General features: G+C 45.7%; 1 protein-coding gene and 1 pseudogene across 4 annotated transcripts in view; one reads left to right on the top strand and one right to left on the bottom strand.

Annotated features, from left to right (window-relative positions):
* FDFT1 (farnesyl-diphosphate farnesyltransferase 1) overlaps positions 1 to 19,578 on the bottom strand; it is a 34,873-nt gene extending 15,295 nt beyond the window's left edge. Inside the window, exons 1-5 of one of the 4 annotated variants that reach the window (XM_047760574.1) lie at positions 19,305 to 19,578; positions 12,360 to 12,457; positions 11,174 to 11,357; positions 6,525 to 6,653; positions 3,141 to 3,332 (exon numbers count right to left, since the gene is read on the bottom strand). In XM_047760574.1, the coding sequence (XP_047616530.1) occupies positions 3,141 to 3,332; positions 6,525 to 6,653; positions 11,174 to 11,357; positions 12,360 to 12,457; positions 19,305 to 19,403 (702 nt within the window). In that variant the 5' untranslated portion in view covers positions 19,404 to 19,578. Of the gene's footprint in view, positions 1 to 3,140; positions 3,333 to 6,524; positions 6,654 to 11,173; positions 11,358 to 12,359; positions 12,809 to 19,304 lie in introns of those variants that run through there. The other 3 variants (XM_047760576.1, XM_047760575.1, XM_047760573.1) reach the window with 3 other exon arrangements.
* A 1,566-nt stretch (positions 19,579 to 21,144) lies between these two features.
* Positions 21,145 to 23,902, top strand: LOC125116333 (hsc70-interacting protein-like; annotated as a pseudogene).
* The last annotated feature ends 1,881 nt before the right edge of the window (positions 23,903 to 25,783 follow it).

The following is a 25,783-nucleotide window of genomic DNA, read 5'->3' as shown; positions in this document are numbered from 1 at the left end:
AAAATTAAAGAATCAAATACATATACAGCCTTCCCTACGTTAACTGTACAGCTCAGTAACCAAACAGTAAGTGGGAGGAAACATCTCCTTATAAAATCAGTCCAGCCAGTAAAGAAAATTATAGCATTAAAAAATGACTTTTTGATAGAGAATTGAAAGGGCTGAAATAAATCCCTACATTTAGGGTCAACTGATTTCCAACAAGAGTGCTAAAATAATTCAACTGGGAAAGGACAATCTTTTCAACAGATAGTACTGGGACAACTGGACATCCACGCAAAAAAAATTAAGCCACAAAATTTTGTCTTTTTTAAATACAAGAAAGTCACTTAAGACCACATATTATACGATTCCATTTACATGATGGGTCTGGGGAGGGGTAGTGAAAATGTTTTAAAGCTGACTGGGGTGGTAATTACACAACTCTACGAATCTGCTACAAAGCATTGGAAACTAAAGAGTAAACTATTAGATGTGAGGCATATCTCAGTGAAAATGGTATCAAAAGACCATAATCAGGACAGCAGAGGCACACACCACCGTGGGTTTGGTCACTGTTTCTACAGCTCTTAAAAGGAGCTAAATTTTGCTTTGATTTTTGTTTCTTGGCCGAACCTGTGGTATGTGGAAGGTCCCAGGCCAGGGATCAAACAAACCCCTGCCACAGCAGCAACCCAAGCCATAGCAGTGACAATGCCAGGTCTTTAACCTGCTGAGCCACATGGGAACTCAGGCTTTTTTCTTAGGGCCATGCTTTCGGCATATGGAGCTTCCCAGGCTAGGGGTTGAATCAGAGCTACAGCTGCTGGCCTACACCACAACCACGCCAGATCCAAGCCAAATCTGTGACCTACACCACAGCTCATGGCAACACCGGATCCTTAACCCACTGAACAAGGCCAGGGAATGAACATGCTACCTCATGGTTTCTAGTCGGATTTGTTTCTGCTGCACCACAAGGGGAACTCTGACTTTCTTATTTTAAGAGAAACTGTATCATGAGTTTGTATTGATATTTACAATCCACTTTAGGATTGTGGGAGGGTTTTTTTTTTGCTTACGAACTTCACTGTAACTTTTATTTTAGACCAAAAATATTTGTTTCTAATGGCGTGAACACAATTACCTACTTTCTTTCCCTCTCTCTCTTTTTTTTTTTTTTGTCTTTCTAAGGCTGCAAAGTTCCCAGGCTAGGGGTTGAATGGAAGCTGCAGCTGCTGGCCTACATCACAGCCACAGCAAAACCAGATCCAAGTGCATCTGCGACCTATGCCGCAGCTTGTGGCAACACTAGATCCTTAACCCACTGAGTGAGGCTAGGGATCGAACCCACATCCTCACAGATACTAGTCAGGTTCCTGCTGAGCCACAACGGGAATGTGTTATCCATTTACTTTATGCTTCAAAGTTTCTATAATAGTTTCTGTATTTAAGTATCAATATTACTATTCACCATACAATTACAGAAAACACTTTACTTTTTGGTTTATCCTTCGATTTAAACTACATACACTGTTATACACTTTGCTTTTTTCACTTAATAATATAATATCCTGGGGCTCCCTCCACAGTGGTATCATTCTGTGTGCTCCACTGGGTGGAGAGACCATAGTTAATTCACTCAGTCCTGTATGGATGGACATCTGAGTCTTTTATAAACTGTAACTACTACAAAGCTGAGGTCAGTAACTTCCTTAGAGTTTATCAAACTTAGGACAATCTGACACAAGCGGTATCTCTTGTTGCTGTTAAGCTGTTTCATATGTCCTTTTCTCTTTTTTTTTTGGCTCAGCGTGCAGCAGCTTGATAAGGGATCTTAGTTCCCAGACCAGGGACTGAACCTGGGCTGCAGTGGTGAAAGTGCCAAATCCTATCCAGTGGACCACCAGGGAACTCCCACCGTTAAGCTGTTTGAACTGACATTTACTAAAAGCACTCATTTTATTCACACCATCACCCAGTGGTATAAACAATTCTATTTCTTGGCATGGCTGCACACCAGCTTCACCTAAAGCTTGAAAAACTGTGATGTCTAAGGTTAGAGAAAGCTTTAATATGAGTTCTTCCTATCAGGAGTGAGGTTGATCACCATTTCAAATGTTTAAGGATAATTTGCATCTTTCTTTCCTTGAACTACCTGTTCCTATCTCATTGCCCATTTTTCTACTGGGCAGTTGGTTTTTTTCATAACTTTTAGCAGTTCTTTTTATATTAGGAATATTGAGTATAAACAGCTGCAGTGTAAGTTCCAAATATTACCCCCACTTTCTCACCTGCCTTTTTTTTCCCCCCTACTTTAAAGGCACTTGGTTTTAGAAAAATATTTTATGGAAAACCAAAGGTAAATGCTGGGGCAAAATGAGGAAATGGTCGTAATATTTCTTACCTTTCCTTTGGCATAAAATCAATTGTCAGACCCTTTCCTTTCCCTGTCCATTTTTAATTAAGTCAGAGTTCCCCCCTTGTCTCTGACGATGAACATCTGGAGTGGGTGCCCAATTAGCAACTTTACCCTTTCTCACCACAGAATCCTTCTTTCTTAGAGGGAGTCCGTTCTATGTGGATAGAGTAAGCTGAGTCTAGACTGAGTTGTCAGCCCTCATGGCTATGCCCATGGACATAACAGCTTGGAAAGCCTGTCCAAGACACAGAAGAGAACAGGGCCTTATTACATAGACTGAGCCCCTGGATGAAGCCAGTTTCCCTGAAGGAAACTAAAGCGTCACCTAGACTACACATTCTCCTACACTGTCTAAGGTAGCATGATCTTTGTTTCTGTCACTTGCAACCAAAAGGGTTTGACGATTTGTTTTCAGAGTGCATTCAAGTTTTTCCCTAAATCCAAATCCTCTGCATCTTACTTCTTTTCCTTTTTTTTTTTTTTTTGCTTTTTAGGTCCATACCCAAAGTATATGGAAGTTCCCAGCAAAGGGGTCTAATTGGAGCTGCAGCTGCTGGCCTACATCACAGCCACAGCAATGCAGGATCCAAGCCACATTAGCAGCCTACACCACAGCTCACGACAATGCCGGAATCTTAACCCACTGAGCAAGGCCAGGGATCGATCCTGCATCCTCATGGATACTAGTTGGGTTTGTTACTGCTGAGCCACGACCAGAACTCTCCCCTGAATCTGTTACCTCTTGAGGCCAAAACTCTCTTCCTTCTTGCTGGTCTTCCAGATAATCACGGATGATGTTTGTTTTCTGCAGGAACAGGCCCATGGAGTTGGCACGCTCTGTGTCTTCACCCACCAAGGGATCTTCTAACTCTGAGGCCGAGAATAGACGGGAAAGGCCAATTCCCACCAGCCCAGCAACATAGTGACAGTACTGGAAAAGACAATGTTTAAAGTACTTTAATAATGAAACTTTTTCTCAGATGGAAATCCTAGACATCGTTAGCTACAAAAACCAGGTTCCAAACAAAATGTACAAGACCTCATTTTTATTAAAAAAAATTAAAAAAACCACACATACACTATGTTAACATAAGCAGTAAAAAACATGCCAAGAAGGATGTGCACAAAAGATTTAAAAATGATCCCTGGCTCATGTGATATTTTTAGTTATTTTTTTCTGTATTTTCTACATCTGTATGATGCACAAGCACTGCTTCTAGAATAAAAGGTTATTGGAAAAATAAACTAGTATACCTTTTGATATCCAAAATTAGGAGTGAAGGCCATGGGAAAGAAAGGAATATTCTAACAGAAACTAGAATACTAAGTAGAGTTTAATCCTGAAGACATTTTAAGATCTCGCAGTGTCGCAAAATCCTCATTCTGTAGAACAAAGTACTACCACTGTGTTCCTGGCATTGTTTTAAGCTCTCTGCATGTTCAATCCTCACAAACATCTTATGAGATACATTCTATTATCATCATTATCCTGCAGATGTGGAAACTGACAGACAGAGGTGTCAATTAACTTACACAAGATCACTCATCAGGCCAAGCCAGAGGCCAGGGATTCTCAGCCAAGTTGTCTGGCTTCAGAGGAAGGTTTAACAATTTTGCTAAAACTGTCCTTCTCTCGAATGAGAGTTCAGTCAACATCAGTTTTTTTGTTTGTTTGTTTTTGGCCATGCCTGTGTCATGCAAAAGTTCCCAGACCAGGAATCAATCCACTCCAGAGCAGTAACCTGAGCCATAGCAGTGACAACACTGAATCCTTAACTCACTGAGCCATCAGCAAAGGTAATTCTTTTTTTTTTTAAGATTTTTTTTTCTATTATAGTTGATTTACCATGTTTTGTCAATTTCTGCTATGCAAGCAAATGTAATTCTTAATTGTCAAGGAATTTTTTTCCATAAAAGTAGTTTGTCAAAGCTATCCTCCCCTGAAAAGAGTATTCCAAGACAACTTAACACAATACTTTTTAAAGACTGATACACAGCTGAGTTACAACATATCGGTTAAGGTATATCCATAAAATGATGTCCATCAGACAACTTGAGAAGTGAAGATTTAGGAAGTTACCCTCTGGAGAGGAGCTAGGTAAAGACCAGCGGAGAGAGCGTCTGGTTGAAAAGAATACAAGGTCAAAGACTAATGAAATGGCAGAGAGAAAGCACCTGAACTATGTTCCAGGAGATGAAGGATCTGTCAAGAGTAAAGATATGCTGAAATCAGAGACAAAGGAGCTGGGGTTAACTCCAAGAAACTGTAAAAAGAATTACTAGAAATTTAAAAAAGATTGGAGTTCCCATTGTGGCACAGTGGAAACAAATCCGACTGGGAACCATGAGGTTGTGGGTTTGATCCCTGGCCTCGCTCAGTGGGTTAAGGATCCAGCTGTGGTGTAGGCCAGTAGCTACAGCTCCAATTGGAGCCCTAGCCTGGAACCTTCATATGCCATGGGTGTGGCTCTAAAAAGCAAAAAAAAAGATGAATATATCCCTATTGTTGTCCAAGGAAAAGTATATTTTATATTAAGAGAATAGTTCTTTGGGTAAAAATACTTCCGAGAATGCAAGTATTCATTTTCCTCTAAAGCTGAAGGAAAAGAAAAGTCTTTATGAGTACTCAGTTTTATCTGATCAGAACTTCTATTCAACGATCTATAATTAAGTTTCCTGAATAGATCTGCATAGCAGAAAAGGAAGTTACCGTGCAGATAACCAGTGCTGGTTCTTGGCCAGGAAGAGAAGCATTTTTAACTTTTAATTCATAAACTGATACCCTACCAGCAGTCATGCTCATGCTAAATTATGGAGGATAAACCAGCATTTCCAAAGATGCTGTCATCAAGTTTTGAGGCTGGAAAAATTAAGAGGCCAGACCTTGGACCTACACTCACTCAATGAATGTGCAGTAGCATGTCTTTTGGGATCCTAACCTACACACTAATTATTAAAATTGAACACAATTTAGAAGTTTAAAATGTCTTTGCTTCCGCTGAGGTGGTAAGCCCCACAAAGGCCATTCCTGTGGAAAATGGGCGAAACCCCTCCCCCCTCTCTTGTATTTTGGGTCATGTTTAGTGCCTGTAGTTAATCAGGTCACTTGGTCTAGAAAAGCACTCTCTCCCAGGCCCCTAGCCAGTATGCTTCATAGCTGCTGATCAGGAATAAATTCTGGCCAAAAAATGGCCATTATAACTGTATTTGCCACATCCTCTGCTCTCAATGGCCCTTTCCAGCAACTGTCTCCTAAGGAAGACAACCTGGACCACATGGGTCTCCACCAGCCCTTCCCCATGCATGTGCATCTATAAGCACCACACAAAGAGGAAGGCGGCGTTCCTGCTGTGGCTCAGCCTCAGCAGGTTAAGGATACAATCCCGAAGTTGTGGCTTGGATTTGATCCCTGGCCTAGGAACTTCCATATGCCACAGGCATGGCCCCCAAAAAGGGGAAAAAAAACCCACAAAGAGGGAGACAGTTGTCAAGAAACTTGAAGCATCTCACATTGTCTTATTTCTATAAGATGATGAGAAGAGAAGTGTGTATTAGTGAGGCACTGACTTCTCAGTGCAATATACCCATGATCCTAAGTTAGTACTTTTGGATTCTTATGGACTGTTTTTGTTTCTAAGGAAACAGACACAATAGAATTTAACAGCCTGATACCTACTTCTCTTAAGTAAATGGGGCTAAGCTGGCACTGAATTTAAAGTAATCTTGTGCTAAGAAGGAACTGGAAATGACTCAGATACATAGACACATGGTCAGTAAGAGGGAAAAAAACAACAATATATTTTTAAGATGTGAAAACTACTTGTGCGGTATCTCCTTATTACATGAAGTAATCCAGCTATTTATCTAAAATTTCATAGCTAGTCAGAGACACTTTCATAAGCTTAATGTTTGCACTTCCGTGTTATATCCCCTTTGGCCTAAATTAATGGTAAACTCTCCAGGGCAAGGATTATTTTGGATATTAAATCATAAGCATCTATTATGTGTTTATGATAACGCATTACAGCTGGGTTATAAAACCACCACTTCCTCCTCATTCTGAGTGTCACCATGAACAATGCTGGCTCGAGTGTCACCCACACCACTCTGCGGAGACACTGACCTTGTCCCACTCCCGTTCTGACGTCACGTGCTTATTCAAAAACTCCGCCATCCCGAATCCCATCTTCCGGCAAACGTCAACTATCACCACTTGATATTTCTCAGCCAGATTTCTAAACTCGAGGGCAATCTGAAATGGAGATAAGAAATAAAATACAAAACTTGTGTTAAAACTGGGAATCACACGATATAGATGGACCGAAAAGCAAAGCAATGATAGAACTCATTAGTGAAGACTCCCAAACGGTTTGGCTATGTCTAACATCTAGGTTATGTTAGTTTTCTGTTTTGAATAATGAGCTCACCAAATTTCATAAATATTAAAAGAGTATAAAAAGGCTGAAGCTTCTAGACTCAAAAGCAGATCCTAAGTCTCGCTAAATGCTCATCTTTCTAATTTATGATAGATGAGATGCTTCAACATAAAACTGGACATAAGAATTGTAGGAAGAATGGAATTTCTGTCGTGGCCCAGTGGAAACGATTCCAACTAGGAACCATGAGGTTGTGGGTTCGATCCCTGGCCTCAGTGGGTTAAGGATCCAGCATTGCTGTGAGCTGTGGTATAGGTCGCAGATGTGGCTAGGATCTGGCATTGCCATAGCCCTGACGTAGGCCAGTGGCTACAGATCCAATTCGACTCCTAGCCTGGGAACCTCCATATGTCGTGGGGGCAGACCTAAAAAGCAAAAAAACCCCACAAAAAACAGAATTGTAGAAAGAATGCCTCCTTTCTGACAAGCCCACAAAAGGGAAGATTCCTTCATGCAAAAATGTCTTGGGCACTGATACTCAGCTGGGAGAGGACCAGAAACTCTCCCCTTTGGACTTACATTCAAGCAATGAGACCAACCAACCATTTTCTATCATTGGTTCCCAAATTCACACCATGAAACTATAATGCCTCCCTGACTATAAGGATACACTTTTGTTTGTTTGTTTTGCCACACTTGTGGCATATGGAAGCTCCCCAGCCAGGGATCAAATCCAAGCTGCAGTTGTGACCTATGCCACAGCTGTGGCAATGCTGGATATTTAACCCAGTAGGCCACCACAGAGACAACACTGGATCCTTAACCTGTTGTGCCACAGTGGGAACTCCAAGGATATATTTTTTTTTAATTTCTTAAACAACTCAGTTTAGTTCAACCTGTGGCAGGCTATCCAACATTTTGTTTCCATAGCCCAAGCTCTAATGTAGAAAAGTAGCACTGATTTTTTTTTAAATGCATTGCAACTATACCAATATCTGGCTTCAGTTCAAAGAAATATTTGCAGATTATCAAAACACAATACAAAACACCATGAAACTCAGAGCCCACACACAATACTGAAAACAGTGAATAGACTTTGCTAAGCATCTCGAGTGTGAGAAAGAGTCGGTCTGTGTTTACCAAAAGACTAGAAAAACTCCCTCAGGAGTTTTTCCTTCAGTTTAAGGGTCTGGAAAACCAGCAGGCTCTGCAGGGCAAAGGGGTTCAGAAGCCTACGGTACTTGAGGAGGACTCTTACGAACATCAACTGTTAAACCTCCAAAATGCATACGATCAATCCAATCTCTCCAGAACTGTTTTTTCCAGAACAGCTGTTCCAAGACAAAGCCAAAAGATAATTCCCATGTAGACTGAAGTAAACGAGCAATTCTACCAAAGGTCATTTGAATCGCTGAATCTCCCAAGGACCTGGTCTTTCAACAGATCCCAGGCTGGGTCAGTTCTATTTATAAGAGAAGAGGAGAAAGGCCAGCGAGCTGTGGGAGGAGCAGCTCAGGCTTGAAAACAAACACTCCAAAAATCAACACTTGGCTGCTGAATGGGAACCGACTTCAACAACTCCTTGGTACTTTCTACATACATAATTACAGAACTCAAAACATGAAAACAAAAACACCTAGGAAAGTGACATTAAAGAGCTCTCCGTTTCCCCAGAAACCACGGGGAGAGCCCCGAGGCAGCTCTGCCCAGTGAGGTCAGCTCAGCTGGGAGGGCTTCTCCTTGCCCCTCTAAGTTATCCTGTCTCCCTAGTATAGGATATCTCTAAGGACGCAGGGACCCAAGCACAAGGACAGACAGCAGGGCGAGTCCATAGTATAACGGAGAAAAGCCAGATCCCAAGCAGAGACAAGAGGAGCCTGGAAACAGAAATCCCCCTAATTATCAACCTTGGGATGTTATAATCAAATCACTGGGTGATCCTACCTTCACCTATACCCAAAGTTTAATTTATGTATTTATTTTGGTTTTTTTACTCTTTAATTGTTTTTAGGGCCACGCCTATAGCACATGGAAGTTCCCAGGCTAGGCGTCGAATCTGAGCTGCAGTGCCTGGCCTTCACCACAGCCATAGGATCTGAGCCATGTCTGTGACCTACACTGCAGCTCATGGCAATGCAGGACCTTTAACCCACCGAGCGAGGCCAGCCAGGGATCGAACCTACATTCTCAGGGACACTAGTCAGGTTCAGAACTGGCTGAGCCACAATGGGAACCCCCGAAGTTTTATTTTTAACCATGTTTTAAAGGGGCAGGAAAGTATGCCAGGGATTAAGCATGAGAGTTCTGAAGGCAAAACTTTTGGATCTGAATACCGGTTAACTTAACCCACTTAACTTCACAGGTGATTTTAGGCAAGGGGCTTACATCTCTGTGCCTCAATTTCCTCCTCTATACAAAATGTGGGTAACAATACACTCACATATGTCAGAACTACATTCCTATAAAATACAGCACATGACTGGAGTTCCCATCGTGTCATGAGGACGCAGGTTCAATCCCTGGCCTTGTCAGTTGGTTAAGGATTTGGCATTGCTATGAGCTGTGGTGTAGGTCACAGAAGCAGCTTGGATCTCGCATTGCTGTGGCTGTGGTACAGGCCAGCAGCTACAGCTCCAATTCGACTCCTGACCTGGGAGCCTCCATATGCTGCAGGTGTGGCTCTAAAAAGACAAAATAAAATAAAAGCTCATGATAAATCAGTAATGAAATACATTTTGTAACTAACATCTTAATAAATGCATACTATTACTGCTATTAACATTAAAAATAACCTGTTGTTATCCCTCAAGCCACATTTAGAGGTATATCTCTAAGACTACGAGTCTCCACTAGTACCAGGTGAAAAAGATACACTCTAATTAAATCCATAATATACAATGAGTGTTGGGAGTTCCCATTGTGGCTCAATGGGTTAAGGACCTAGTGTAGTCTCTGTGAGGATACAGGTTTGATCCCTGGCCATGCTCAGTAGGTTAAAGATCCCGATTTGGAGCTCCCATCATGGCTCAGAGGAAACAAATCTGACTGGCATCCATGGGGATGCAGGCTCAATCCCTGGCCTTGCTCAGTGGGTTAAGGAACTGGAATTGCTATGAGCTGTGGTGTAGGTCACAGACAAGGCTCAGATCTGGCGTTGCTGTGGCTGTGGTGTAGGCCAGTGGCTACAGCTCTGACTCAATCCATAGCCTGGGAACCTCCATATGCCACAGTTACAGCGCTAAAAAGACTGAAAAAAAAAAAAAGGAAAAAATATATAATGAGTATTCTAAAAAGTCTGGTATTCACAAATGAATATTTAAGCCCCAGGTAGCATTTCACTGCAAATGGCCTGTCTCAGAATGTTCTGTCGAGGCTCAGCCCTGGAGTCCATAGAGCCTGGGACAAGAGCACAGGGGAGGCCCCCATACCATATGGCTCAAAATTTTTAAATTATCAATCAACTAATAACTTACCAAATACGTATATTATCTTTTCCTGCCCTGACAAACATACTTCGGTAACAACCTGGAGGACTCGGGTATGAATTTAAAATTCGTTACTTATAAGGTATGGAAGAATCACATGTGATTCTTTATAAATAACCATAAGGCATGCAAATCCCAGAAAATTAGGACCTAGACCTACTTTTACTTTTCACTAGGTCCTACCTAGTCCTAGAAGGACCTACTACATGCGTAAGAGAAATCTGTGGGATTTTCTAAAGCTCAAGATTTTAATTAGAACCCACTTTACTCCAACAGAATGGACCAAATACCTAATATTTACAGAACACTCAGCATGTACCAGGCACTATTCTAAGTATGACCTTACTCAGCCTCGCAGGTCTCACTCTACAAATGAGGAAACTGAGGCACAAAGAAGTTAAGGAGTGTGTTCAGGCTCACAGAGCTGCAGGTGGCAGGGGTCAGCCTGCTCAGCCCAGCTGTGAAGAGCCTGTTCTCCACCCCACAGCTGCCACCCATCATCACGCGCTACAGGCCCTGGAGGCCAGCAGTGCCACATACCCGGGTGACCCAGCCTGAGCACCCCTTTCCATGACAATGGAATCTGAGTGCTTTTTCCACAGGAAAAAAACGCTGGACTTTCAAACAGTATTCTGGTAATAACATTAGAGGCTAACCCCTGTCTAGGAGCTTCACTTCGGTTAACTCTTTCCATCCTCACAACACTGGGAGGCAGGTACCATCACTCTATAGATGAAGAAATTGAGGCTCAGGCAGGCCACGTAACCCAGCACCAGTTAACAAGACGGAGAGCGGCTTAAGCAACCCCATGGTCACACTAGGCTACACTGCTGTGAGACCCCTCGTCTTGCAGTTCCCTCCAGGCACTCAGGCTAGGTGATGACCACACCATCCACCATGCATCCTGATACCGTTGGAAAGTCCTCCAGGACTTGTCGGTCCTTCTCTTTGCTCTCAGTGAACCGCCAGTCAGACTCATAAAGGTGCAAGTGGAAGTTGTGTAACAGGGGGATCTTCTTCTCTATACTGATGGTCATGTCATCTTCCAGAGTGTCCAGAGCTCGGAGAACCAGATAAAATATGCACACTGCATGGCTGAAAGAAAGGAATAACTATTCACACATTGGAACATTCAAAGACATTTGTTTCAAAACCACATCTGAGCTCCCACTGTGGTACAGTGGTTAAGAATCTGAACACAGCAGCTCAGACTGCTGTGGAGACATGGGTTAGCTCCCAGGTCCGGCTCAGTGGGTTAAGGGTCTGGCGTTGCCACAGCTGCTGCAAAGGTCACAGCTACGGCTTGGATTCAATTCCTGGCTCAGGAACTTCCATATGCCTCAGGTGAGGAAAACCCATATCTCATTTATGCCAGGCCATTTTCTAAATCCTCCTACTACACCCTAACTAAGAACTATGAAATGATATTCAAAGCTTTTCATACTTAAACCAACTTCTTAGCTTTCCTTTCTTAGATGGGAACAATGGACTTCTGTAATTCGTAAAAAATAAAAATAAAAAACCTACCAGCTGGATGTCACTACTACTCCTAGAATGAGTTACATTTAACTAATGCAGAACAACTGTAGAAAGACCAACAGACCCAATGTTTAGACAGAACTAGTATTTTGCAGATAAAGTCAAAAGACACAATAACTTCTCACTATAAATACCACCATAATTAAAGGCAGCTGGTCTAAGTCACTTACACAATCTGCACAAGGGCAACTTCAAAAGAATCCACCCAATAAACTAGAAATAAATACAAAGTAGCCTAAATGAAGCCAAGAAAAAAATGCATGACCCGCCAGAAACAGGTTCAGCTGCCAGGCCTAAAAAAAGTTAACAAACACCCCCCCACACACACCCCGCCTCCCGGGAAGAGATGGCCAGGTGCCTGGAAGGGCATTCTAAAGTAAACACTGGGGCATTTCAACTGCGAGCGTTTCCTTCACTCACTGGAGCACTTTATGGCTAAGCCACAAGCACGAAGGTTGCAAGGCGAGGGGCTGTATCAAAAAGTAGCTTCGAATGACTCAAAATCTTCTGGAAAAGCTTTCCTCCCCCAAGCCAAAATGAGTTGCCTCCGCCACTCACCGCATTTCCCCATCCAGGGCCTGGATAACGGCTGCGAAACTGCGACTGGTCTGATTCAGATACTTGTAGCAAGTTTTCAAACTGCTGCTGAGCGAGTCCTGCGGGCAGAGGACACACACGGCTGTCGGAGATGCAGAGGAACTGGAGTGGGACTGGGGCGAGCGGCTGGCTGCCACGGGACTCCGCAGCCTGCAGCAGACGCCCTCTCCCCGCGGCCGGTCCTTGGAGGGCCAGGCGGCTGGGGTAAAGGAACAGCCGCGCGGGGGGGTGCCCGCACCTCTGGGCGCGGCGCCGGGACTCAGCACTAAGGTCCGCTTGAAGAGGGACATGGCCTTGGTACTGCAGGCGGCTGCGGCCATGTATTCCGCGCAGAGTTTTTCCTCCATAGACCCAAGCGAAAAGGAGAGGCACCCGCCGAGGGGCGGGGCGGGCTCTCTCAGCACCGCAATAGGCTCTGGGAGGAAGAGCACCCAGCGGGTGTCTGCCGCCCCGCCCACTCGTCCAGGGCCAGTGGCCCACCCAGATGTGAGCCCCGCCCACCTCCGAGATCTCCGCCCAGATGCGAGCCCAGCCCAGCAGTCCCCACTCCCCACCCCCTGTGCTCCTAGTCCTCCTTCTCAGAACCTGCAGGCTGCCGAAGGAACCTGGTGCACTTTTTAAGAAATCTGCTCTACCTCCTGCGACAGAAATCTCCCCTTGGCCAAACTTTAGTCAGGCTCTGAATCGTCCACCTTCTGTTTTATCTTTGCATCGCCCCGTTTTAGCAAGAATCCTGCTTAATTGGTTTAGCCAGAATACCCCATTCCCAACATCTGCTCACTGCCAGGGGTCCGGTTCCTCCTCTCCCACCATCCCATCGACTAGGCCCGCCTCTAGCAACAATGCCGGTACGTCGTTTAGGCAGAAGGCTCGCTTACCCCAGGTGTATCCTCTTAGTAATTTTACATCCACCCTTACCTACAACTCTGCTCCTGACCTATGAAGCCTCGCTCACTCTGCTCCTTGCATTTGGAACCAAGCCCAGTTCTATACTGAGGTCTCTTTTCCCCTACTGCAATTGCTTTTCTGAATAAAATCTGTTTTTCCCCTTAACTACTGTCCAGTTCTTGTTTTACTTTAACAGCTGTGAAACCTCTATCATCCTCTGGAAAGCTAGCTATTTTAAAATTTTAATCCGTCTCTCCCTTTCACATTGGTGAACTGTAATGATCTGCTTCCTGAACTTTACCCTTCCCTAAGGAAAACAAAAACTGTTTTTCCAAGGGGAAAAAGGCTATATTCTGAAATGCAAGCATATCTGAAAGAATCGCTGACTGTTTTGTGTAATTTTTTTATGGAGACTTTTTTTTCTTTTGGTTTTTGTCTTTCTAGGGCTGCACCCACGACATATGGAAGTTCCCAAGCTAGGGGGTCAAATCAGAGCTGCAGCAGCCGGCCTACGCCACAGCAACACCAGATCCGAGCCACGTCTGCGACATACACCACAGCTCATGGCAATGCCAGATCCTTAACCCACTGAGCAAGGCCAGGAATTGAACCCACGGCCTCATGGATACTAGTCGGGTTCATTTCCACTGCGCCACATCCCTCAGAGTATTTAAAGACAATTTACTAACCCCTTCTCCCTCAAAACGTGGAGAGGCAAGACCTCACAGTACAGTAACAGACAGCTCTTTTCTGAGCTCCAAGCCAGCTCTCCACACAAACTGTTGTCATCCTGCCACTATGATTTCTTTCACTGCACTGACAAATGTTTTCATTCTCAGCTACAGCTAAGGGTTTGGGGGCTGGTGTCAAAGGTGCATCTCAGGAGTTCTGAAGAAGTGCAACCTTAAAGGACACTCCTCCTTTCCAACACACCTCCCCCACTCTTAGAAGGGAGCAGGGTCAAAAAAATCACTTTCCACCTCCTTCCCCCATCATCCTTTTTCCTGGACCCTATTTGTTTCCCTACCTCACTCTTTAACAATTTCCTCAAACTACCAAGAAGATACAGGGAGATCTAACTATTAAACACACCATGGAAAATACCACTGCTATAAACATTTCCACTGCTTGATTCCCATGAGCTAAGAAAGAAAGAAAAAAAAAAAAAAAACTATAGCTACTGCAGTCTGTCCCTAGAGCCTCTTGATGTTTTTCCTTTGCGTCTGAGATAACCTGAGATAAAACTCGCTCCCAAGAACTCTTCTGTGAGAGAAAACAGGGCAGAGGGGCATTTGCTTCAAGCAAGAATGTGCTACAAATTCGGGCCTGAACTCCCAGGGCCAGGGCTCCACTGAAAGTTCCACAAGTGCCACCAACCCTCCCAATACCTTCCACCCAGACTTCAAGTAACACAAGTTCCCTTGGGACAGGGGATGAGGGGGGCCACAAACTTGAAAACTGAATTTATGTAACAGTAAACGTAATAACTACTGCTCATTGGGCAGCTACTATCTGCCACACCCAATACAAACATGACCTTTAACCCTTATGCAATCCTTTAAGAAAGGTACCTTACAGACCTGCAATCCACGAGAGGTCTTCATGGCCACCAGTGTGGCAGAATTGAGAATCTGTAGTGTTTCAGAAGACAGGCCATAAAATGCATATACAGCCTGTCACTGCAGGGTAGCTCCCCATAACTGATTATTTACACTCCTTCAGCAAAAGATTTGAATAATTGTACTAAATGGGATCACTTTTTATCAGGGCACATTTTACTGCCAAATGACCTTGCATCAGACTTACTGAAACAAATAAACCAATCCACAACTTTTTGTTTTCAGACCATTTGGGGATTGGGACATTGTGATTAAGAGAGGTGATCCACTGTCTCTATTTTACAGATGAAGGAACTGTGGCTGGAGATTAATTTATCGAAAGTCATTCAATTAATAGTCAAGATTTGGCTTCATAGATAAGACATCAGTCTAGATAACAGGATTTAGACTTGAGAGAAGCCAAAACTACATGATTATACAACCTCCTGCTTTTCCCACTGTGTACCCTCTGTGTGATGTTACACAGCTTGCAGGTGGCAGTACTCCACCCGATCTACTGATATGCTCCTAAAAATTTTGGATAAACCAAGTTTAGGGAGCCCTGAATTCCTACAGCCAAATCCTTCTGTGATTGAAATAATCTCAGCCTTCATTGTCTACTAAGCATACATTTCCCCCCAGCTTCTTTGTTACTCAAGAGAGAAACTAAGATAATGTTAAATGAAGGAAAATGGGGGGTTTTTTTTCCCTATGTTTCCTCTAATTTGAGGTATACTCAGCTTTTTTCAAAAAATCGTTCATAGGAATTAAAAACACCTCAGAAAAACCACAACTAACAAATAATATTGTCCTGCACTGTTCCTCAAACCTTAGAGCTAGAAGAGGGAATAGCCCAAGTCTCACTTTTTAAAAAATTAAGATAACTGTGAAAAGTCTTTCCCCTACCCTTTACTGTGGCCCCCACTCCATTCTGCTCTCTAGGGGTAACCAAAGCTACCGTTTTTTCTAAGCCTCATTTCATAGAGAGGAAAATGTGACACAGGGGAGTCTCTGGGTCCAAGTCACAACCCTATAAATTGTGTCCCCTGACTTCAGACATTCAACTCCCTTGCCCTGCCATCATTTTTCTTTGTAGTACTTCTCTACCTGAAATATTGTATATTTGCTTTTTTGTCCCATTGTCTGTTTCTCTTCCACTAGAATGTAAGGTTCATAAAAACAAGGTCTTCACCTATCCTGTTCACTGTTGTACCTCCAGCACCTAGATATTTGTACCTGGAATACAAATATCTGATGGCCAGATATTTGTTTAATGAATACAGGAAGGGAGGGAGGGAGGGAAGGAGGGATGGCAAGCTAATACCTAGCAGAACTGGGAAGATAGGGAAGGGAAGAAAGGAACCAGGAGTGGCTGGGTGCCTGTGATGTGTTGGGAGTTCAGGACTGAGAGGTGATCAGCTATCTGGGGCCACTCAAAGCCTGTGCTCTTTATCCCGGGTGGCCTCTGGAGTGGAAGCATGAGGTCTTCAGACAGGCCTGGGTCAGCACCCTGGAAGCACCGCTTGAGAGCTTCCAAGTTTGACTATTTTATGCCTAATTTCCTAATCTGTAAAGTGGCAGTAACATTACAGCACTCATCTCTTCAGGGTTGTTGTCAAGACTGACTATGGTAAATTACAAAATAAATGGCAATAAAGTGCATAGCTCTTTCTATAAGGAGATGGCATCTTTCTCCACTTTCTTGCCTGTGGACTGTGGACTCCCCTGGGGACTTTTTGGCCAAAAAGACAGTAGCAACTGTGAGTCGAGCAAAGGCCTGAAGAAGGCAACCACACCAGGGCTGGCACAATTCCAGTCAAGAGCAGAGTCCCCATGTTACCCAGATGGACAAGACACACATGGCCCACTCTCCCCTGGACACTCCAGCCTACAGCCTGCTAATCACAGATCATTGGGCCACAAGCCAGCCAGCCAACTGAGCAAACCCAATAGGAACCAAGTTGGCCCAGACCAGAACTCTCCAGCTCTTCTAAGAGAACTGTGAACTAAATAACACTTATTATTTAGTCACTAAATCTGGTGTTTAAATTATGGTAAAATATGAGTTCCCATTATAGGTTAGCGAGTTAAGAACCCAACTAGTATCCATGAGGATGCAGGCTTGATCCCTGGCCTTGCTCAGTGGGTTAAAGATCCAGCATTGCCGTGAGCTGTGGCATAGGTCACAGATGTGGCTCAGATCACACATTGTTGTGGGTGTGGTGTAGGCCGGCAGCTGAAGCTCTGATTAGACCCCTAGCCTGGAAACTTCCATATGCCCCAGGTGTGGCCCTAAAAAGAAAAAAATAATAATACATAAATAAATAATGGTAAAACACATAACACGAAATTTACCATCTTGACCATTTTGAAGCACGCAGTTCAATAGTTTTAAGTACAGTCACACTGTTGAGCACCCAATCTCCAAAATTAAACCACTCAGTTCTGGGATGTTACTCAGTGAAAACCAACTGACACTCTGAGATAACAGACTTCCAGAGCTTTAGCCAGTGCCTGGCACAGAGCACACAGAACTCAATAAATGGTGTCTATTAATATTATTACCGCTATGAATTTGATCATCTCTCTATATAAACTTATAATCTTGTTCACCTGTCAAATTACTGCTCCAAAAACACTGCTTTGATCATGTCATAGTCTTGCATGCAACCACTGCCTGCTTTACTGAATTCAGTACAGCCCCTGGCTTCCTACAGGTACTCACTGAACTTTGCTCTTCTAACTGGAGTCCCCAATTCCAGCCAGGCTGGTTTCATTACATAACACACACAGAGCTCAGTCCTAACTACATGACTTGGCTCACATTGGCTTTTCCTACTGATCTAAAACTAGCATCTCTTCAAAGCCCTACAGCATACAAAGTGCTTTTCCTGTGTTTTCTGAAAACTCTTTGCTGGAAAACATTTCCTCTTCACTAAAATGTCCTGAAATGTGAATGAACTTTAAATTACTTGACACTTCCTAGGTGATCTTTCATACACCTGTTCTCCATCAGACTAGGAGCCACTGAAGGGATAGTTCCCAGGTGTGTCCATCACACAAAGTATGTTCAACTTTTAGCTGAATCTGGATGATCTTCCGCTGAACGTGACTCAGTGGCCTGTCTCCTCAATGGCAAGCAGCATGATAGGGTCAGGAGAGGGAGCTCTGGAAGTCAGACTGCCAGGGTCAAAGGCCACTGAACAGCTGTGAGACCTCAGGTAATAATTACCCTCTCTATGCCTGTTTCTTCATCTACAAACTCAGGAAAAATAATAGTAGCTTTATTACGTTTTATCGACCTGACAAGATAATGAGCTCTCCGGGTGTCTTATTTATCTATACATGTCATCCTGCCATGCTGCAACCCGTATAATACCTAAATACAGAACAGGTGTTTAATAAATGGCTGCTGAATAGTCAACAGAGGTGGAGGCTAGTCAACAGATGGAGGCTAGACTTGAAGGATGAGGATTCTAAGTTATGAGATAACAGGAAAACTTTTCTTTCCGATGGAAAACTTAAATGTTTTAATAAAGGACAACAACTAAGAGTAAATTTAAACAAAGAACAGTATTTGCGGTATTTCCATTGGGAAAAAGAATTCAGAACTCTTGCTATAACCCACTAATTTGGCTGAATGTGTCTATTCATTCAATAATCACTTAAGAATAATTTTTTCTTGTTAGAATAAATACCTTTGTAAGCATTCACTTAACATAGGGTACACGAGTGAGGCAGATGAAACATAAACAAAACCGAAGTCCGGCCTTGAGCTGCCAGTAGTGTACCTAATCAACATATATAAAGACAACAAGGAAGCACTTGCAAGAGCAGATACCACGTTCCAAAAAAACTGAGGGAGCTCTGAGGAGGAAGGCATGGATCCTGCTGATCAGAGGAAGAAGTTTATGGAGGAGGTGGTGTAACTGAAAAATGGAAGGATGAGTAAGGTTTCATTCCAGAAGAGGTATTCGTGACAATATCTGCATAGTTCATGACGTTCACAAAATCCTCTCACACGTCCTCTACCCATGTAGTCTCAGTTTTGTAACCCACGTATTTAGAACACAGAAAAATATCAATGCTCGGGGACAGAACTAAATTAAAAGCAAAACTACCTGAAGAGCAATGTCTTAAACGAGCAGAAACATTTTAAGCAGCAAGACCACTTGGTGAGGACGCCTAGGGGACCAAGGTCAGCCAGGCCGGATGTTGGATTACGGGGAGCGGACCCAGGCTGGGCGGGTGGGGCTGCCTGACAGGGCAGGGGTCTGCTCCTCTGAGGGAAGGAGGGAGTCCGAGGCTTCTGGCAGCGCTGGCTGCAGCTCTCGATTTGGGGTCGGATCAGCCAGGCTCGGAAGCCGACCGTCCAGCGCAGCCTCCCGGCTCCGCCAGGGTGCAGAGATGCTCGGCCCACCTGATTCATCTTGGGTATCACCTTCCGCCGGCCCCCCATCTGGAAGCGCAGCAGATTGTAGAACTCCTCGGGGTGCCCCAGGCACTTCACGAACTCCATGCTGCTGGCAGCGGCCAACTATCCGAAATCTGGTCTCACCTCGAGGACACCTCGGGCTGGCACCGGTCCTCACTTACCCAAGTATTAAGCGAAGGTGGCGCGGCGGGAGGGCGGGGCTGGCGTGGCGGGCCCAGAGAAACGGCGCCACGCCCACTTCCCCTCCAACCTCCACCGGCCTCCGGCTCTCGCGCCGCAGCCTGTGGGCTCGCGGGGTGGACTGACGGGCGCTGATTGGCCAGGGCCGCTCGCACCAGGAAGACGCTGGCCAATCGGCGGCAGGATGAGTCTGGCGTGAGGACCACATCCTAGAGGCTAATTGGAGGGTGAGAAAGAGGAGGCGGGGTGAGATTGGCATTCCTGGTGGGGGCGGGCCCTTGTTTTCTCCGCCTATCCTGCCCAGAGCCAGATCTGCTCCGCCTCTAAGCAGAGCTAAGTGCCTTAGAGGTTCTCTTGGCCAATGTCCGCTAGGATTTTGTCAATAAGCTGTATGCTTGTTTTCCCTGCTGGCCAAATCAGTTCTTCCTGGAGAGAAGCCAAGACTCACTGTGGGTGGGATCGGCCTGAGGCTTCCGAGCATCCAAATTTAGTTCCCAAAATGGATTTGAAGCGTTTCTTCGACCCTTCCGAAGGTGATGAGGAAAATTTTATCTCTATCCTAAATCTCTCACAAGCCCAGGAAACTGCTTGCTCCCCCAGCCGTTAAATTAATATTAACACAGCAACCAGTGATCCTTTTTAAAATTAATGTCAGATCGGGATCATTGCCTGAAAACCCCCGCAAAGTCTCACCAGTTCACTTAGTAAAGGTCAAAGTCCCTAGGGGAGGCTTACAATCACTGCATGTGGAGCCTTCTATCCCCATTGCCTCTCTCACCTCCATTTTTAATCCCTTTCTCCACCGCCCCCGGGAGGGGGTGGTGTGCAGTGGCTCAATGTAGGATCTCATTTCCCTGACCAGGGACTGAACCCGAGCTGCAGCAGTGAAATCGCTGAGTCCTAACCACTCTACCGCCAAGGAACTCCACATAATAATGCAGCACTTTGCTGTCCCCCACAAGTGGCAGGCTTAACCTATCCTAACTGAACTTTCTCATTGAACCTGCAAAAGGCACTAACAGTCTCCCAGTGGCCTAATTATGTATAAAATACAGATGTCATCCCTAACCTCTCTCTGCTCTCCCTACATCCACCCTTTGGAAGTCATTCATGCGTTCTCTGGAGTCCAAGAAACAAACGTCTCTCATATTTTTTTGGCCGCCTCGCAGCATTTTGAGTTCCCAGAGCCAGAGATCAGATCCGAGCCACAGCTGCCACCTATGCCCACAGCTGTGGCACCTCGGGCTCCCCCAGCCCTCACTGGCCAGGCTGGTGATCAAACCTGTGTCCTGGCACTGCAGAGACGCCGCTGATCCCATTGCACCACAGCGGGAACTCCTAAACATCCCTCGTCTTAATCTCTCTTCTCCATCAAGGTTCAAGCCCCAATTTCTCTCCCAAACTATTTTAAGGTCAGCTTCCCATCTCTCTCCATCCATTCCCTTGTGATAGCTCAAGTAACTGTATCTAAAACATACACTTGATTATTTCATTCTTGCCTACCGTCTTTTCATTTTAAATTCCATAAAATAAATCCCTTTCAAGATAAAATCAAGGCCCCTTTATGCTACGCTGAGCCAGCGCCTGGGCCTGGAATGGGGCCACAGCCACAGCCAAGCCGGCCGCCTCCCGCCGCGCCTGGGTCATGGACCCCCGCAAAGTGAGCGAACTTCGAGCCTTCATGAAAATGTGTAAGCAGGACCCCAGCGTTCTGCACACTGAGGAAATGCGCTTCATGAGGGAGTGGGTGGAGAGCATGCGGGGTAAAATACCACCTGCTACTCATAAAACTAAATCAGAAGAAAATACCAAGGAAGAAAAAGCAGATAGTAAGAAGGTGGAGGAAAACATAAAGACAGATGAACCCTCAAGTGAGGAAAGTGATCTGGAAATTGACAATGAAGGTGTGATTGAACCAGACACTGATGCTCCTTAGGAAATGGGAGATGATGGATCAGGCAAATGATAAAAAAGTGGCTGCCATCGATGCCCTAAATAATGGTGAACTACAAAAAGCCATTGACTTGTTCACAGATGCCATCAAGCTAAATCCTCATTTGGCCATTCTGTATGCCAAGAGAACCAGTGTCTTCATCAAAGTACAGAAGCCAAATGCTGCCATCTGAGACAGTGACAGAGCTATTGAAATAAATCCTGATTCAGCTTAGCCATACAAGTGGCGAGGGAAAGCACACAGACTTTTGAGCCATTGGGAAGAAGCAGCCCCAGAAGCACTTACTTTCCGCTCCATTATTCTCATGTCCCGTATGCTTCCTTGCCTTTCACCAGCTACCCACCACACCTTCATTACAGCTCAGGTGGAATCCCATCTTCAGGAATCCTTTTCTGAAGCTTCCTGGCCTCTCCTTTATCTGTTCTTCAGATTCATCCACTGAACACTGACAATGTGGCAGAACTTGGAAATAACAAAGACAAGTAAGATGAGGTTCTGCCCCAAAAAGGGAGAGGCAGGGAGTCCAGTCCAGAGGGAGAGGCAGGGGTGTTTGACATGGTGTTGGTTTTTTGGGGGGGCGGGGTACATCTGTGGCATCTGGAGGTTCCCAGGCTAGGGGACTAATCGGAGCTGTAGCCACTGGCCCACACCACAGCCACAGCAATGCCAAATCCTAGCCGCATCTGCGACCTACACCACAGCTCATGGCAATGCCAGATCCTTAACCTACTGAGCGAGGCCAGAGATCGAACCTGCATCTTCATGGATACTAGTCAGGTTTGTTTCTGCTGAGGCACGATGGAAACTCTATGGAAACAGAACTGGAGCCTCATATAGCTCTCCAAGTCAGACACAGGTGCCCAACCGGAGACTGGGTGGACAAATGGCCAGTAGCCAGACCACACACAAGAACAGAATACTGACCCGCAGCCTCTCTGGCAATCAACTTTGAATGGTCAGGACAGGATCAATCACTTCTCTATTTTCTTCCCCGCTGCTTCCAACTCAGGACCAACTACAGAAATCCAATACACTCCCCAAACCAATCACATAAGACACCCCACTTCCAGTTGGCCTGCTCCCAGCATGCCGTCAGAGCACCATGATGACCTCCCTTTTTTGACTGCGAAGTCTTTGCACCTGCTGCCTGCTTCTGAGTCTTCGCCAAGTGCTAGTGATAGGGCCTGATGCCTTGCTACAGCAAGCTCTGAATTAAGGGCCGCACTTGCTTGTTCTTATTTCACTGGTCTTAATTTCCACAGCCCCAGCACGCCCATCCTGTTCACCATGAACTTCCTGGATGCTATTTCTCTCATGTCTCACCCTCCACCTCCCCTTGAGTGCCTCAAGTTCAGAGACCAAGTCTAAACAGGGCACCTGACACAGTACTCGCCAATTAACGAGCCTCCACTACCTTTTTTTTGGCCGCACCTGTGGCATATGGAAGTTCCTGGGCTAGGGATCAAATCTGAGGCACAGCTGCAACTTACACCACAACTGAGGCAACATCAGATCCTTAACTCACTGCATCAGATCCTTAACTCCAAGGCTGGGGATGGAACCCATGCCTCTGCTGAAAAGACACTGGATCCCTAACGCGAGGCACCACATCAGAACTCCCTCCACAACTTTTTTTTTTTTTTTTTTTTTTTGCCATTTCTTGGGCCACTCCCGTGGCATATGGAGGTTCCCAGGCTAGGGGTCCAATCGGAGCTGTAGCCACCGGCCTACGCCAGAGCCACAGCAACTCGGGATCCGAGCCGCGTCTGCAACCTACACCACAGCTCACGGCAACGCCAGATCGTTAACCCACTGAGCAAGGGCAGGGACCGAACCCGCAACCTCATGGTTCCTAGTTGGATTCGTTAACCACTGCGCCACGACGGGAACTCCAGCCCTCCACAACTTTTTATTGAATACCATGGCTTGAAATCAGAACTGTACTGGGACTTCTAGAACACAGATAGGCAGTCACTCCCCACCCACCCCAGCACTTTTCCATAACCTACTGAAACACTTTCCACTGTTTTAACAAGCAGAAGTCTTGTCTTGTTGATCTGTTGTATTCCCAGACCTAGCCGTTAGGAGGCATTTAAGAAATACTTACTGAATAGCTAAGGCCACTGAAACTTAACATTAAATCCCAAGGTTTTCACCATGTCAGCTATCACAAAACTCTAGCTTATGAGGTAAGTTGTCTTTCCCCCAGAATCTGAGTACAAATAGCTCACCTCTCTCTTAGTTCTAAGTGAAAACTGGACTTGCCCCCTCTGCATTTCAGCCCTCACCCCTCTGCCAAGCAAGGCCTCTCCTTACATCCAACAGGCAGGTACCCTTCCCACTGGCCACCTCTCCTGCCCTGCAGGTTCTGTACCACTGGCCTCCTCTCCTACCCTCGTTCACCCCACCTCGTTCATCCCTTTTCTTCCTCCCTGTAGGACAAATGTGAAGCTCTCTGCTGAGAGCCTCCCACCAGGATGAATGGTACCTGGGAGAGGGGCAGACTACTGGGTTAGCTGCCCTTGTTCCCGCTGCCCCACTTCTCCCACGTGGAACCCGATCCATGCCTTTCTGACAGTGCCGACATCAGCCTTTACAACTCAACTTCAGGTGCAGACCCAAGTCTGAGAAATATGGTGGTGAAGGACAGAGTAGGCTGGAGGACTATTTTCCCATGTTTTGCTCTACAAACTTTTGTATTGCCAGAATCTTTTGACATATTTTTAGTTTTTTTTCCTTTTTAAGGCCGCACCACAGGCATGTGGAAGTTCCCAGGCTAGGAGTCACATGGGAGCCACAGCAATGAGGGATCCAAGCTGCATCTGGGACCTACACCACAGCGCAGGGCAGTGCTGGATCCTTAACCCAATGAGCGAGGCCAGGGATCAACCCCGAGTCCTCACAGAGGCTACATTGGGTTCTTAACCAACTGAGCCACAATGGGAACTCCTTAAATGATCTTTCAAAATATAATAAAATAAGGATTCTCCTTTGCCCACTGTCTTCTACCATTCTTCCCCTGACCACCTTCAACTGTGGGTTAATCCGGCATCCCTTGGTTTCATTTTTGGACTGAAGCTCCTGGAAACTGCTGGACAAAGGCAGGCAATGGAGCGACTGCTCTGGATCTTCAGTGAGGCACTCCAACCTTCTCCAAACCCCAAGGTAGCTTGAACATCCCCTAATAGCTCTTAGAAACTTCCCCACTCCCACTCTTCGCATCCAGAGACCTCACCTCCAGTGATTTTCTCTGGGTCTATTTTTCTTTCCCCACCAGGGGCCAGGCAGCTCTAAGTGCTGGCGCTGGTATCTCTCCCCGCTGGCGTCCCCTCACCTGATCAGGGTCCTCACACGACATCCATCCTTCCATCGGGCAATTAGCCTCCCCGGCCTCCTTCCTCATTTCCTTCTGGGTCAAAGTTCCCGAAAAGTAGGTCACCCTCGTCACCCTCCTCCTGCCTCCCATCCAGCCCTCGATCCCTGCAGACTGGCTGCCAAATTCTAAGGCTTCTCTTTTCTCCATCGTATGGCTGCTTCTTGACCTGTTTCATTTCATCACCCATTGGCTTCTCTGGCCCTTGGACGGAAGACCTTCTCTAAGGTTTCCCTGTGATCTCCATCCTTCATGCCACAGGACTGTCCTAGTTCACCTTCTCAAACTGACCCTCAGCTCTGAGGCAAGCTCCCAAACCCAGGTCTGCAAGGCTGCAAGTGCACCTGCAGGGAGCCAGGCACACGTCCTAGCTGTGCCACCCCCGTCAAGCAGAGAACGCTGGGTCTGACTGTCTCCCCAGGGAACCTGCTCAGCTCCCCGCTGTTCCGTCACAATGGTGAGGTGGGAGTGGCTTCCTCCAGCTCTGAGGTGCCCCTCTCCCCTCCCTGGTGTCCTCATCCAGTCGGCTGACGCTTATGGAGCCCGTCACCCCTTGACCCTCCCATCTCTCCTTCTTTCCACGCCCATTGCCGTTTCTGGTCCTGTCACCTCTTTTCTCAACAACTGCAACAGCATTTTCCCTCTTCTTTCCCACCATTCGCCATGGGTGTCCATGCACATTGCCCAAGCCACCCCCTCCTGTTCTCCAGACCCTGGTAGATGCCAACCTGTCTGGGTACCAATGTGGCCCCCAGCTAGTGCCTGGCACAAGGTGCTTTCCCCCCCGTGGACATCTCTTGCTGACAAGAGTGGAGGGTGCATGCTCGCCCTTCTCCCTGATCCGCTCCCTCTAAGTCCCGCTCCAAGTGGCTCCATCAGGTCAACTCAAGTCCTACTTGGCACCTTCACAAAGAGCTCAGTGATGTGTAAGAAACCTTACTGCCAAATAAACACAAG

This window comes from Phacochoerus africanus, chromosome 15 (genome assembly GCF_016906955.1).
Source record: "Phacochoerus africanus isolate WHEZ1 chromosome 15, ROS_Pafr_v1, whole genome shotgun sequence".
Taxonomy (NCBI): Eukaryota; Metazoa; Chordata; class Mammalia; order Artiodactyla; family Suidae; genus Phacochoerus; species Phacochoerus africanus.
This window is presented reverse-complemented; position numbering and strand designations above follow the sequence as displayed.